The 15,917-nt window shown below is 40.9% G+C and overlaps 1 protein-coding gene across 1 annotated transcript in view; it reads right to left on the reverse strand.

Moving 5' to 3' along the window:
- DNAH11 (dynein axonemal heavy chain 11) overlaps positions 1-15,917 on the reverse strand; it is a gene marked incomplete at its 5' end in the record, with an annotated part of 313,916 nt that overhangs the window by 15,764 nt on the left and 282,235 nt on the right. Inside the window, 6 exons of the mRNA XM_079711490.1 lie at positions 163-282; positions 3,432-3,623; positions 8,733-8,960; positions 12,047-12,174; positions 13,022-13,170; positions 14,337-14,530. Coding sequence (XP_079567616.1) covers positions 163-282; positions 3,432-3,623; positions 8,733-8,960; positions 12,047-12,174; positions 13,022-13,170; positions 14,337-14,530 — 1,011 coding nt within the window. The remainder of the gene's footprint in view (positions 1-162; positions 283-3,431; positions 3,624-8,732; positions 8,961-12,046; positions 12,175-13,021; positions 13,171-14,336; positions 14,531-15,917) is intronic.

The raw sequence follows: 15,917 nt of genomic DNA on the forward strand, positions 1-15,917 counted from the left end.
TTTTAAAAAGAATAGATAACGTGTAGGTATAACTGAATCATAGTGCTGTACACCTGAAACGAACACACCATTGTTAATCAACTCTACTGCAATATAAAATAAAAAGTTAAAAAAGAATCTTACTAGAACTTTCTCCTCTGTGAAATGACTTAAATGTCTTACCAGAGAGGGATTCATGAATTCTTCTAAATACACCCGACACAGTTTGCGATCCCAGTCATCTGTGATGTGGCCCCCATACATGATCTCACCAAAGAGGTAACGAAGGTCTTCCCATGGGACCTGGCGGGAGGGGGAAGGGGAGTCATGCAAACGTTCACTTCCGGGTTCGGGGCCCCTGCCTCCGAACAGTCAGTCAGCAGCAGGTGCCTCTCTACAAGCCCCAACCTACAGGAGCATTTAAAAGAGGTTCAGGAATTGTCTGAATTGCCAGGATTGAATTGGCTGAGAATTATTTTCAGTGTGTTTTAATACATTCAGTGAGCTTTTAATGAAACTGAGCTTTTAATGAAGATTTTAAAGCAAACCGGATTATTCCTAGAATATGTTATGCAGTTAAGGTTTACACATTCAGAACCTCATCTAAAAACCACAAGAGGGTGTTGGTTCATAGGACCTTTGAGGGATGACATTTTTATGATCTGATTTATACCAGGTTTTATGATCTAAATCAGGGAAAAGAAAGAAAACCCTATACAATTTGAATTTGGGGTGTTACTTAGAATTCCAAAAGTCCAGGCAAACCAAGCTGTTTGCCACAGATTGATTTGAGGGCTCGGTTTATGGCATGACTGGCCTCCATGACTGTTCCAAGTGCTGTAACTAATGACTGTAGTATGTTTTATTCAAGGAATCACCGTATCTCCTCTTTATTTGGCTTTGCAGGGTTTGAAGCCCCTCTGTGCTACCCTTTAGCTTCCTCTGGGTTTGCAAAACATGCCCATTTGCGATGAAGCCTTTCTAGACAGAAACCTTTATACCCTCGGGGGCAGTATACTGCCTCCCAACAGTTGAAGTAAAAACTTAATTATAGCCTTCATTTGTTGCAGGATGTGACAGAACAAGTAAAACTGCTTCAACTATTCGAATGTACTTGCTACAACTTTATTTGAATTTGAATAAATGAACCTCAAATACGTCTTTCTTTTAAGCCACTTTGATGTGAATGAAAAATTAAAGTGGCTACACTGTACCATGCTCTCTCAACCATGCCATGGACTACCTCCCATAGAACAGAAATGGATGGGAAACAGAGACCTCTTAACTTTATTTCTCTGATCACATTTAATTAATGCCTGCTATACATTATTATCTGATATATAGCTCCCTCAAGATTTTAATCAGCTAGGGGTCTATTCTTCTCCATAATTGATTTTCTTCTCACAAATCTTGATCTTTGTTTTTTTTACAAATACTGTTTTTTTTTTTTTTTTGTAAACCTTCCCTTGGCACAGTGGTACAGCCTGAAAAAAATGTGAACTTGTTGTTACTCAGTAGAGGTCTTCTTGGGCATGTCCCCCAAACTGTACTCCACAGGGTGGGAGAAAGGTACTGCTACAGAAAAACAATTCTTTTTCCTACTCCCTCTAGGCTTTGTAAAACCAAAGTCAGATGTTACATAGCCCCATCCCCAACCTTAAATGTAAACAACCAAATGATGTTTTCAATTAAAGTCTTCCAACCTTGACATTCAAGCATTTCCGTATGGTGAGACTTACGAAATTCATATGGAAAAATATCGAAGTTCTTACAATAGTTAAACGTTGGCATTCCCTAAGGCGTAATCTTTAGATCTCTCAGTTATACTCTGTAACCTTGATGGTCTCATCTAATCTCATGACTTGAAATATCATCTATCATCTGCCTACTTCCAAGTTTATACATATACCTTCCGGAAAAGGGCATGTTGTACAACCAAACTATGTGGGCACGTCAACTTAATTCCCAGATCTAACTAACTTGCTTCGTGATGTGATGTGTGGTGAATGACTTGGGTCAAGACATCTAAGACACAAGAGCGTGTGTTTAAAACCTAAAGCTGTCTTGAGGCTGGAACACCCGTGGGAGAAGCAGCAGGACATAGCACGATTCAATCGGCCAACTAGTGTTGCCAAGCCTCGGGATGTGGGAGCCGGAGAGAAACGTGAGTCAAGCCCTCTCTTGCTCCCCTTCATTCCTACCTCAACTGTGTACAGGGTCCAGCTGAAATAGGATAATATTCCTGGCCTCAGCCTCCTGGGACAGTGATGAAGGACTTGAATAAAAGTACTCAGTGGTCTATTTCATTTTCTACCCAGAACTCTCCAGAACTATTAAAATAGTCAATTCTACCTGCAACATTTTAAACAAAATGTGCTAAGCTCAACACAAAATAGTATTTATTAGAATGGTCAAAATATGCTCAAAGTGAGTTTCATAAATTTAAAAAAATGCTAGATATGGAATAGTGATCATCACATACCATATTAAAGCCATTTCTCTTGGATACAGCTTATTCAAAATGTGTTCCTTAGGAGAACACACCATGTTAGGTACAAAGTGTACATATTCAGATAGTAGTCAAACCATCTTCAAAGCTTGAGAAAACTGTGATAACGATAATTACCAAAAGAACAAAAAAGAACCATTTATACATAGAAACATGGTTGAATGGTTTTAAAGGCCCTTTAATAGAAAGTGTGGCCTAAAGCACCATGCCTGGTGGGTTCTGACAAACATACCTCGATTTTAACAGATTTAACTTAATGGAAAAAGTTTCCCTTGTGAGGACTAAGCCAGAAAATCCTTACAAATGATTCACCCTTTTTGAAATCCAGTCACTGAGTATATAAGAGTTTACACAAATGTTCCTGATGAAGCATTCCCGTTCCCATCTGTAGAACACATTTTAGCTACGAAATAAAATCATTCATCTACCTTTAACTTCAAATCAAGGGGAACGTTACTGAAAAAGTCACAACAAGGTGGCATCCTTAATACATAATAATGACATATGCAGGAAATGCACCATTATTTATACATGTGACGTGCTGTAAATTGCTTCCATCATCAGAACTAATTGTAGTGATTATTAATGCAGTGTTATGAACTGTCAGAATTGCTGTATGTAATTACATTTGTGCAAATGCTTCATTACCTGCCTAATGAATCTGGCATACATGCACATGTAAACCACTGTTTTTGTTAACATAATGAAGGACATTTTTTTTTTTTTTTGCACTAAGCTGCTGATGTAGAACTGGCTTGACCCATCTCATAAAGTTCGAGCATCCACTGTTGTAAAACCTCACACTTGGCAGAGGATGCATATGTAGTGTCAGCTATTTCAATAATAGCTTCTAAAGAGAAATTATGGTCCATTTTGATAGTGTCCAAAGACTGACAGATTCAGTACACTCCTCGGAAGAGGTTATCTGGCCACTGGCACTTACGTTAGGGTTTGCCTCTAAGTAGTTGCAGAGGATGTTGGCGCAGATGGTGAGGTCTCCAGAACTGAACGGATAGCAGCGGCTCCAGCCCTGGGGGCCAAACCTCAGTCTCCCAGCAACACAGGCATGGAAGTAGCACAGAGAGAAGAGAATGCTTTTAAACTCCTGCCCCTTAGAGCACACTTCAAGTGTATCCTGGGAGGAAAGAAAGAATGTTTGATCATCCATCCGTATGGTTTCCAAGGGCAAGGGTCTGAGTTTTCAGTCATCTTGCAGAGGACTTTGAGGGAGACCTAGGACAGAGGTAACATGAAGTTTTAAGCTAGGAGAGCATAGGAGAAGACTGTTTGGCATTTGCCACTCTGTTGATTTAAGAGGAATGCTTTTATTTTGCTTCAATTATTCTTCTGTTTCACTAGAAAATGAGACAATTCATTTTGCTAGTGGTAATACTGCCTGACATCAATTTCCCCTGCAAAAATGTTCTTGTACAATCTGTTTGACAAAAGGCCATCATCTTAATTTCATCACTGTAGCAGAATATAAGTTAATGCCAATTCTCCATTCCTCCTCGTTCCATAGTAATACCGATTATCTGGGCACACAGCCACTCATCAAAAAGCAATCTCCCAGCCTCTCTTGAAGCCAGATGTGCCATGTGACCAAGTTTTTGCCAATGGAGTTTGAGCAGAAGTGACGTATGCAACTTTCACATCACTTGCTTAAAGGGAAATTGCTTGGTCTGGTTGTCGTTCTTTTCCCTTTCCTATGAGCTACAAATGATGATGACTGGACGACTTGGAAGCTGTGAGTTAGGTATGGTGGAGGCACCACAAGCTTGGGTGTGTGGCTGATCTCATGCACCAGAGCTGCCAATTATGTGTGAGAGATTATCTTGTATGAATCACTATAATTTTGTACTGTCCCTTGACTAATACAACCACCACGACAAATAGTTTTCTTCCAATGAACTGAAAATAAAATTCACTGTTGGAATGACAGAACAGCATATGGAAGATTGGAAAACAAATGCCCTGTAGAGTAGAGCTGTAAGATTTTTTTTTTGCAAATGCAGAGGGAAACCTGGTATGCTACACTGATATGGTTATGGCCCCAAAAGCCATAAAATTAAAAGGCGAAAAACAGCCATCTGTGTCTTAAAGGTAGTACTTTACCCATTCTCAAATCTGCCAGTCCTGTGAGGCAAACAAGGAAAAACTGAGGAGGAGTCCTTCAGCGGATGGTGAGCAGTGGAGGAAGGTGAGGCCAAAACAGCACCTTCCTGTCTTGTCCTTTAAAACGGTCAAATTACACCCGGTCTACATTTAAATGGATCTGACAATGTGGGCATCTATAATACAAAATATATTTAGCCCGTTTAGGGTGGGAGCTCAGATCTGGCCTCCCAGAGGCCTTTCAGTAAAAGTCTAAACCAAGCCTAGATTTGTTCTCTTGGTCCAGGACCAGAAGAGCATTTTAGTTTCTTTCTCTATCGCTTTCATCAGAATCCAGGGTTACCACCAAATATAGTTCTAGAATTGGCCAGGCCACATACAGTGCTGACCCAACTAAATCACTAGGTTATTCTAAATGACTAGGCCACTTCTAGGAAATTTATGGGGCTTAAAAATATACAATCATTACAAATAACTTTTCCTCAACTAAACATCAAGTAAAAGGCAAGCTTCTGAAAGAAGAAAAGAGAAACCATATAATTGGAATTAATGTTGAAGGATATAAAAATACATTGCTTTTAAAAGGAAGAAATTTCTAGGAGGCCAAATGGAAGTGACAAAATTTTTTTTTTTTTTTTTTTTTTTTTTTTTTGTGGTACGCGGGCCTCTCACTGTTGTGGCCTCTCCCGTTGCGGAGCACAGGCTCCGGATGCGCAGGCTCAGCAGCCATGGCTCACGGGCCCAGCCGCTCCGCGGCATATGGGATCCTCCCAGACCGGGGCACGAACCCGTATCCCCTGCATCGGCAGGCGGACTCTCAACCACTGCGCCACCAGGGAGGCCCGACAAAATTTTATGGTCTAACAAGTCACCTAACACACCCTCCCTGAATTACATATAGTCCACCGAAAACCCAAGTACTACAGTTAGTACATTATTTCCGTCTATATACTTCATATAACTGACCTAATTTTAGCCTCACTGCTAAAAAACCCAAAATCATAAGTCAATGCCCATTTCATAACGCTCTGATAATCTAAATGACATTAGAAGAAAATGTGAATCAGGCATTCCTAAGAAAAATATAAGTCTACCTAACACTCTACATTTCAGGTCAATTGTATTTTTACAAAGCAAGTGATCAAGTGTTTGTATCAGAAAATATACAAACAGCATTGTGAACAGAGAACAGGCATCCACACATACATAACAGTGTTGCATGCACACAGATGCCAATTTTACATGCACAATTACCATTATTTGTTTCTGCTGCAAATCTTACAGAAAAAGAAATTTACATTCTTGCTTCAAAAATCTGGTTATCTGGGGATGAAGGGAGCCCAAACATTTATGACATCTTCTTCAAGAGGCAGCGCTACTGAGCTGAAAGAGGGTTAGGTAGGCAGCATCCTAAAGAAAAGGTTCTTTACATCTTGGTCACTTACTGATTATATTTACATAAATATTCTAGAATGTTCAAGGTAATAAAGGATCAATATCAAATGCACTTTGTTCGCTGTGAATACACATGTCAAAATTTGAGGATAAATTCTGACTTGGGGAGAAGATTAAGAACACAGGTTTAATTTGACTTGAAAATCAAAGCATGAAAAATGAAAATACCTAAACAGAAAAGTTAACTTGTCTAGATCCCTTAGGTGCTTTTCTCATGTAAGAAGGGCAGCCAGGCAATAGGAGCAACTGGGACCCATTTACCTAACCCAAATGAGAACCAAGGTAGAAGGCATTCATCACCCTCTGTCCACGTCACAGGCTTCAGCAAGACAGGGCCATGGCAGCGACACAGAACACCCAGGATGATACAAGGAGACTTGGGAAAGGAGGAGGTCTGTGATGGAGACCACTATCTGCCCACTCTAAAGTGTCTTCCTGCTGACTTTTAGCTGGGCATACACTGCCCAAGATAGATTTACTTTTCCAGCTTCTCTTGCAGCTAGGTAATGCAGTGTGAATTAGTTTGACCAATAAGTTGAAAGAAGTATTGTGTATTAACTTGCAGAATGAATCTTTACAAGAAAGCAAGCTTGTTCCCTTTGTCATCTGCTTTGTTCCTTCTCTCATCCTACTTTCTGGAACACAGCTATGGGAGCTGCCACCCTCACTGCCACTTGGGACCACGGCAAGCCCGTCCTAGAAATGGTGAAATGTAAGCAAACGGGGTTGATGACAACTCTGTGGTGACCTAAAGGAGCTCTGAATGACCTAGCTCCTGAATTCCCATGTGGCAGAAATACCTTTTTTAACCTTGTTTAAGCCACTGTTGTTTTCTACTTCCTTCATAAATAGCCAGCCATAATTCTAACTGATAAAAGGGATCTAGAAACCTATACACAGATAGCCAGGAAGCACAGGCTAGTACCCTTGAATTATATAATCTGAATAAAACCCACATTTTTTTCTAACATAATAACAGTTCAGCATTCATAAAGGACTCTTAAAATTTTTAGATTTTCTTTAGAATCTTTTTTTTAAACATCTTTATTGGCGTATAATTGTTTTATAGTGGTGTGTATTAGTTTCTGCTGTATAACAAAGTGAATCAGCTATATGCATACATATGTTCCCATATCTCCTCCCTCTTGCGTCTCCCTCCCACACTCCCTATCCCACCCCTCTAGGTGGTCACAAAGCTTTAAAATCTTAGGTTTTGGCTAAAATAGGTTTGATGGGAAGTTTATTTAGTGAATCACATTGATTAGCTTTGCTTTTGCTACTTTTGAACAAATTTAATCTTAATATTTCAGAGGAGCCTTTCCAGTAGCTAAGAAATATTCCCCCCTGAAGTTCTTAAGACTCTTTTCAATAAACGTAACCAATTATTGTAAGGGGTTTTCCAAGTAGCAGTAAAAAAAAAAACCTGATACTTTCATAAATAAACTAGAACATGCTGTTCTTAACTGGGGAAGGAATTCCTGCATAGGCTTTGGGGGATCTGGTCCTCCCTATGATTGTATGCAACAATTTTTTTTAGTGTGCATTTCCCTGGGGACAGTATCCATAGTTTTATCAGATTATCAGAGAGGTGCTTACCAAAAAAAAGCTGAAGGACAACTGGGCTGAAGCCTATTTACTCATGAACTGCTCACTTTTCACAAATAAAGACAATTGTTCTGGGAAGTTGGATAAATCCTATTTAAATACGTCAATCTCCTCTTTTGTACCTACTTTGAGAGAGAGCTTGAGAATGTCACAAATGGCCAGGAATTATAAATTGAGGGAAGATAAAATACATGCCTGTCTTAGTTTGCAAAAAAGGATACTTCAAACATGTAACAGACTCAACAGAGTTTTTCAGTGCCTTTTGTTTACACAGCCCATTGGGTAAACAGGCACAAACTACTCAATTATTGAATTGAGCAATTAATTGTATTCTTCAAAACTATATTCTTAGGTGGCCAATTATTTTAATGCCTTCATAATGCTGGTTTTCTCCTCTTAGCCCAGAGGGACCTAGAGAAAAAGTTAAGCATGTGGGCATGTTTCATAAAGGATAATAACATTTCTAACAGGAGGCTGAATATTTATCACCACATCATACGTATTTCCTCTTTCAGGCTTATTCTACTTCTCCTAATAAGAATGCTGTTTACCAAGGATTTCTAAGAAATTAGAGGAAGGAATGGGAGCTCAGAGAAATAGCAACAAAGGAAACTGACAGACTTGATTATGACACAGACAGATGTGGTAATTTGAACAAGGAAACTAATGGTAATAGAACGATCGTTAATTTATAAAGGCACTGATTTATTTGTTTTATTTTGGAAGGACATGAAAATATAAATATGAAGGCAGGATGGATATAATCTAAAAAGAAGGGCTTTAAATTTACTAATATCAAAACCAGATCAAAATATCAAGTAGTATACTAAAACCCCTGCCACGTCATCATTGTTGTCATCAATCTTCTCAACGAGGTCAATAAGAACAGTGGCTTTCTCTCTTCCTATGGTTAGAGATACTAGTCTGCCATGTTTGCCTTCAATAAGCAAGCTCCTCAAAAAGGTACGTGGTTCATTCTCTTTACACGCGTGGCTGTGGTTGTAGGTCTCACAGTCTTGTGAGAAGACCCTGACTTCAGTGTCAGACCAGGCTGCTTCTGCTTTCTTACCTGATCAAAGTTGTCGAGAGCAGCATGCAAATTGGCCAGCATTCCTGTGGGAGGCTCATTAGTAATCTTGATGGAATTTTCCAGGAGTCCTGGAGGGATGACATGTTCATTTGGTGTAGGTGCAGACTCAGCACTCATGAAAACCCTGTAATCTCTGTGGCTTCCCTGGCTGAATCTTTCAAGGAGTTTCTCCAAGGTTCCGAGCCACTTGGGTACCAAATGGACATTCTGAAAAACAGCATGGTTTAGAATTCCTGTGAGACTGAAGTACATTACATTAAATTATAGGATTACAACATTTCCCTGTACATGAATGAGTTGAAAACTCAGAGAACCACGATTTAAAGTTTCCTTTACTAGTGCATTAGGGAAAAAAAATAAACCAAGACAGAATTGAACACTGAACACATTAAGTGCTCCAAATCACTACAGTTTGTCTTTGTAAAACAAAATCTCCTTCTAACACACTCACCTACTTCCAACACCCGCCAATCACTTCTGAGATGGAGTTCTTGATACTTTTCTTTGTTACAGTTCAAACTCAATTACTAAGACTTATCTGGGTTAGTTTAATCAAGTATAAAAACTAAAGGCTAGAAGTGCACCTGATCCCCTACTTCATTGTTACTGACGGAAATCTCCTCTACTCAAACTCCTACTCATTAGTATATGAAACAAATGTAAAAATATTTTAACAGTGACTTTGGAATCAGGGAACAGAAAAATCTCCAAGTGAGCCATCATTGTACACTGGCACTCTTTGGAATCCAGCCTGGGAACCATTCTTGAGGATACTGGCTTTGAGACTGGCTAGATTCTTGCGGCCATTTGTCCAAGGGTAGCAATGTATGTGTGACATTTTTAGCCAATACACATATCTTGAAAACCACCCATTTTGCACATGAAAAATGATTTTTTTTCCATTATATTAATTCACAAATCATCTGGTGTGCATCTGAGACAAGGATAGTGCCAGTCTGCTACCTTAGTAATAGTCTTCTCTGGAGTGTGGGTTTTTGATAAAACGCCAGCTAAATATCCTTAGAGGGGCTATCTCTGATCATAGTAATTGACCAGCGCAGAGTTTGGTTAGGAACTCATTAACATGTGCATACATATCATCTGCCTACGCTGACAGAATTTAATGTAAATTACAAACAATATAACAAGTTCCTATTATGCTGGGCTTCTCATTCTTCAAAGAATGCTTCTCTTTTAACTGCCAATCAAATGTATCCTAGAAACCTTCAGAAACTGCCAAAAAGCCTGGGATAGTCTCTCCTCTCCAATTATTCTATGTGTGGAGAGACATAGTGAAAGTTACATTCTAAGTTACTGGCTTACCACTAAAAACAAAAATCAAAGGTCTAAAATAGATACCCAAAAGGAGATCCTTCGCCAAATAAGGTGTTTTGAGAAATTTTTTAACGGTAAAACTTACAACTTGCATTTTTTGGGGGGGGCGGGCAACGGGTAGCGCAGCATAGATATAAAAATAATAGAAACATTTTACTTTGACTACTATGTTCTCCTGAGGAGGACTGCACCCCTCCCAGTTTCTCTCCAGTCTGAGCTGCTGGATGCATGAGAACTCGCAAAGAACGTTCTCTTTTGTGGGGAGAGCTCAGCATCTACCCCACTGACCCAGCAACAACTGCTATCTCTGGAAAACAAAACCTCCACTATTACCCGTCCGACTCTGTGAGGCTCAGAAGGGACACACCATCCCAAGTCCCTATACTGAAGTCTCATCTAAGCAGTAGGTTTTACTCTCCAAGAAGGTTATATTCCTCTTGGATACTGGGCAGTTTCTTAGTGAATCCAATTTTACAGAAATGCAGAATGCATCAACCCCAGATACTGGAGATATTAAGGAAGGCCAATGTCATATCTGCATGAGGGTGGCAGTACGGGCTAGCGGAAAGAACGTCGCCTGCTGGCAGACAGACTCTGCCACTTTCCTGCTGTGTGGGCCTGAGGCTCTCCAAACCACTCTGAGGCTCAGTTTTCTCACCTTTATAATGGGATGACAATACCTACCCTTGCAACTTTGCTGTGATGATTAGAGATCATATATCCTACAAGTTGCCTAGTAAAGAGCCTGACATATAAATAAGAACCTTTGGGGTCACTGTGCTGCACATCAAATGGCCATTTCCAGACCTGCTGAGACAGCTGGCGCACCCTGCTGAGGAAGGAGTGAGCTTGGAGTATGCTCGGCCCCTAGGTGCCCCCTAAAGCTTGCCTGGGCTCCACTGGCTCCTGGATTCTTGCTAGTACAAACTAAAAAATGTCACTTGCCATCTGGTTCTATAAGAACGATGTCACTAGCCACTGCAGTCGCTGACTTTCAACACACCCTGCAAGGAGTTCAGGGCAGAGATCAGGAATGAGGCTTTCTGTGCTCTGGGAAAATCTGGTAGAACAGGCCTTCAGATAGTTAGATATTTTCAGGAGAAAATTTTATGAACTCAATTCCTTGCATCTTCTCTACCTAGAAAAGCACTAAAATCATGAATGGAAACATCTGCTCCTCGTGGCTAGCAGCAACCTTCAACCGAGATGTGTGCTTGACTGCCTGTACCCCCTTCACCAAAATCACATAGATACTGACCTCTCCCCTGCTACCTCTTCGGATCAGTTCCTCAGAGCTGAGAGGCTGTCTCCCAGGCTATAGTCCTCATTAAGTCCCAAATAAAACTGAATTCACAGCTCTCACGTCCGTTGTTTTTTTTTTTTCGGTCAACGCTAGAATCCCCAGTGAAGGGAACCACCCCAAAGGACACTGGACTGCAGAATCATAGACCCATAAAATGTGAGCCCTAGAAAGGTGCAAGGGACCAAGTACTCAACCCCTTAATTTATGAGCAAAGGGAATGCGACACAACTAGTTATGGGCAGAGTCAGAGTTACGTGACATAATGAGATATGAAAAAACACTCTGTCAACTTTAAAGCCACATGCAAATGAGAGCTATTATGACAACGGTCTTGGTATTCCATACGAGCCAGTCTGTCCTCAAGCACTACTGGAGTGTTCCAGATATCCGTAAGTCAGGAGAACGATGGGGCTCCCTGTAATATTTAAAATTTTCAAGCACAATGGCTAGAAAATCCCTCAAAAAATGGTAGTCATCCTTATCAACAGAGCTCCTTGTCACCCTTGGAGGTGTCAATACTGCTGAGAGAACCCCATGCCCCCCACCAGCAGATCACCGTGTGCTCTGTGAAAGGCTCGTTCCCGCTGGGCAGGGGTGCTGTGCACTGCCCATCCATGTTCACTCCCAGTGTTTTCAGGAAAACGTAATTACTCACTTGGAGTATGACCCAGTGTCCTCCTCTGGAAGCTTTCTCCAGGGCCATTTCTGCCACCATCTCCTGACCTTGTCCTAAAGACACATTGTGGAATTTTCCCGAGTCAGTTGTTAACCCAAGTCTTTTGCCTGTGGGAGGACACAACATGGTGGGAGGAAAAGTGAATCAAGGAGAGGTGAGAAAAGTCTGAAATCCTGTGGTCCGATGTCCATCTGTGGTTACTGCCGCCACCTTCCAGGTCACTTTCCTGAAGAATCCAAACTAAACCTCTGTTGTTTCAACAAGCATCATTTCAAGCTCTCAACAGCTGCCTCCTCACAAGCATTAGCAAAACCTATGGAAATCAGTTCCTCTGGTTTTGTGGTAATAAAGCTTTTGACATTTTGATAGCTGGCAAGCATTGTTACCGAGCTTTACAAACTCTTGCAGGAGTAGCAAAGCATTGCCCTCATAAAAAGGAGCAACATGGGGTAGATATCACATCATTTTTTGACCGGATTGGCTCATTGGGTAAATGCAGGAGCCCCTCACCTTGTGAAGCTGTGCTTGAATCCAGCACAGTCAGGTCACAGCTCTATTAACCTGGAATTCTCCGTGCAGGTCGTGGGGGATAGTAATCCAAAGCACAAAGCGACAGTGCCTTTCACAATCAAATAGACTTGCTCTAATGACCATTATTTAGTCACAGGGGGCACAAGATTACAAGAGCATGGAGAAAATTGCCCTCTGGCCCTCATCTAGTCAAAAGGTGGAGAACAGTACAAAAGAAACTTGCATTATGCCAACCAGAGGAATGTTCCATTTAAACATTTCTCCAGACTACAGTGTTATTAACCTTACATTTTCCATACACTCAATCTCCAACAAATGAGAAAGAAAAAAAAAAAGCAACTAACATAACTATGAGCTGAAAGGAAGGCTGTGTTGGCGATGGGTGAGAGGCAGGACTGGATGGCCAGCCTCCCGGCCACTTACCAAGGATCTCTAGGTCTTTAAGGGCATCTACCCCTGGGGAGAGGATGAAGAATACTGGGGTGGCTGGGCTGCTTTCTTCAAATGCTTTAACTAAGTCCAATCTGGTTCTCTCCACATACTTTGTACCCAGTTTTTCCTCCACGAAATTCCTGTAGAAAGAATAATGCCAAAGACAGGATCAGCGCTTCTGACCTTGAAAAGTGTCACAGCTTGAATCAGCTTAAACCACAGGCACAGGAAAGAAGCAAACTATGTTTATTACACGAGATGTTTTGTAAGAATGACAATATGAATCCACACTAGATTTATGCAGTTGAGTCCGTGAAATCCCCCTCTGCTTTAGAAGCTCTGAAAATCAGAAGCCTACATTCCATTTTGGGGGTCTACTGAGACTCTCCTCTGAGAACCATCAGCTGCCTGCATATGGCTTTGTATCCCCCAAATCCCCTGCCAGAGCCCCCGTTACTTATTAACAGTTCATTAGATTTGCCACAGTGCAATTTTCCAGCCTGTTGGGCTTCTCATGAATATACAAATGCTTTTTGGGGTGTTTCTAACACAGGGAAGCTCAATTAAGCAGGGATTATTTGCCAGCAGCATCAGATTTAGCAGAAAGTAAGGACTACTAAACAGAATTAACTTGTAAAGTAGGGTGTGGCAGGGGCTTCTGCAAAGGGAAATTTGGCTGAATAGACAAAGCAAAGGAAAAAAACCTGAGGCAAGTGAATGCTGCTGACAAAAAAGCAGCTCGCTAGGGAAGGAACCTGAGAACTCTTTGACTGTTGAATTCAAATTAGAAGTAAGCACCATATTACCATTTAGAAGCCAAAAGGGCAAAGGAAACGGCCACTTAAACCAAGATGTAGGCAGGCATTTCTGCTTTTAAATCCTGTTGGTTGTAAAGTTATAGGACTATGAGTGAATCCACGAAAGGCATTCATTTTTTGTTTGATGTGCAAAATCTCTGGAGCCAAAGGGCTGCTCTAAATAAAAACAATGGGAATCACACTTGGGTAATGCATGTTCCTGGCCTCTGAACTCTGCCAGCTCTCTTCCTAGAATATTTCCATAGGTTCCCTGTTTCCCCTATTGATTTCAGAATTAAGCTTTTCAGGAAGAATACGCTCAGCCTGCCGACAGACTAGCACACTGTTCAATGTTTAGCAGATTTGAACAAAAGTAGTGATTGCAGTATAGAAATTTCTGCAGAATCACTTTTCATGAACATGAACCATAAATGCCAAATACTTCTAGTCCTTAAGACAAAGTTTCCTCTAGGTTAACTTGCATTTCCCAAAGTGCTAACTGCGCCCACCTGAGAGCACATGTCATTCTGTCAGGGCGCATTGCTCTCAAAATAATCAGCTTCTGGATTAAACTTTTCTTCTTCCACTCTTGCGGTAACTTTTCTTTTTCTGGACACTCGGATTCTGCCCACTTCCTCCACTGCTTGGCTGATCCTTCCACATCTCGGTCTAGGCCTTGGAACTCTTCCATGAGGGCTACTGCCTGTAATACAGTAGGGGAACAGATGGGAATGGGGTGTATAATAGCTGAGAGTTTGAGATAAAGATGAATGTATCAAACCCTGTGTAAGTAACTTGTGCTGGATAGTGTTCGTTTCCTCTCTAGATTTACTCTGTACCCTTTCCTGCCCTGCCAAGAGGGTGATTGCTAAGGATGACTTGAACAAAACTCCCTGGTTCTCTGGCCTGGTTGGGTTTGACCAATAGGAAGCACTGGCAAAAGGGCTGGAGAAGAGAGGAGAGGGTATTTCTTCCCCAGCTCTTTCCTGTGGTGACATGGTTTGGCAGTGGCTATGTTTCTTTACAGAATGCCACAGGTTCCAAAGGTAGGCTCTCTCCCATAACTTCATTTCTCAGTAGTTTCAGTAACTGCCCCTTTTCCACCTTTTTCCATCCCCATCCCTGGTTTGTCCCCTCATCTTTATTCCCATACTATAAAAATACACTCTTTGTTCAACTTTTCTTAAAAATCACACTTTCATGTGCCATTTGTTTTCTGCCGAGAGCCTGACTGATACACAACTGAACTTTAACTTGTAATTCTAAAGTAATAATCTAATTAAAAATGCTATTAAAAAATAAAACCTAGGGGACTTCCCTGGTGGTCCAGTAGTAAAGAATCCGCCTTCCGATGCAGGGGACGCGGATTCAACCCCTGGTCGAGGAACTAAGATCCTACATACCACGGGGCAACTGAGCCTGCTTACCGCAAACTACAGAGCCCATGTGTCCTGGAGCCTGTGCGCCACAACTTGAGAAGAGAAAACTCGCACGCCACAACTAGAGAGAAGTCCGTGCGCTGCAGCGAAGAGCCCACACAGACAAAGAAATATTTTTAAAAATCTAAACGCACTATAAAAATAAGGAATAACATAGTTATTTTTAATACCTAGAAATGTTTCTGCTTTAGAAAAAAAGAGTAGGGTGAAACTTAGACTATGATGAGCATCTCTGAGGAATTCCAGAGCCTCAGAGAATAAACTTTTAATAATAGGATCTTCTAACAGAAAAATGGAATAAGGATTGGTGATTGGGGTTGAAGAATACTACCACCTTTTCCTCGACAGCATTCTGCTCTGCTTAAACATTTTACAATTATAGTAAATTACTATATTGCTGTATACATTAACAAAATTATTTTGAAAAAGCAGAGAAATATTATAAAAAAGAAAACAAAATAAAGAAGCTAGATTCAGGTCAACTGAAAAAAGATTATTCATTGGCTTAATTAATTGGCTTCCCAGCCAATTAATCACCTTCTTTGGATGAAGGAAGACCAGCCTTTGGTGTGGTTGGTGGTGGCTCATTTCACTTGCCCCACGATCTCTTCCGTTCCACATTACTGTACAGTATCCACTTTTCATCACCCG

This window comes from Hyperoodon ampullatus, assembly GCF_949752795.1.
Source record: "Hyperoodon ampullatus genome assembly, chromosome: 9".
NCBI classification, from domain to species: domain Eukaryota; kingdom Metazoa; phylum Chordata; class Mammalia; order Artiodactyla; family Ziphiidae; genus Hyperoodon; species Hyperoodon ampullatus.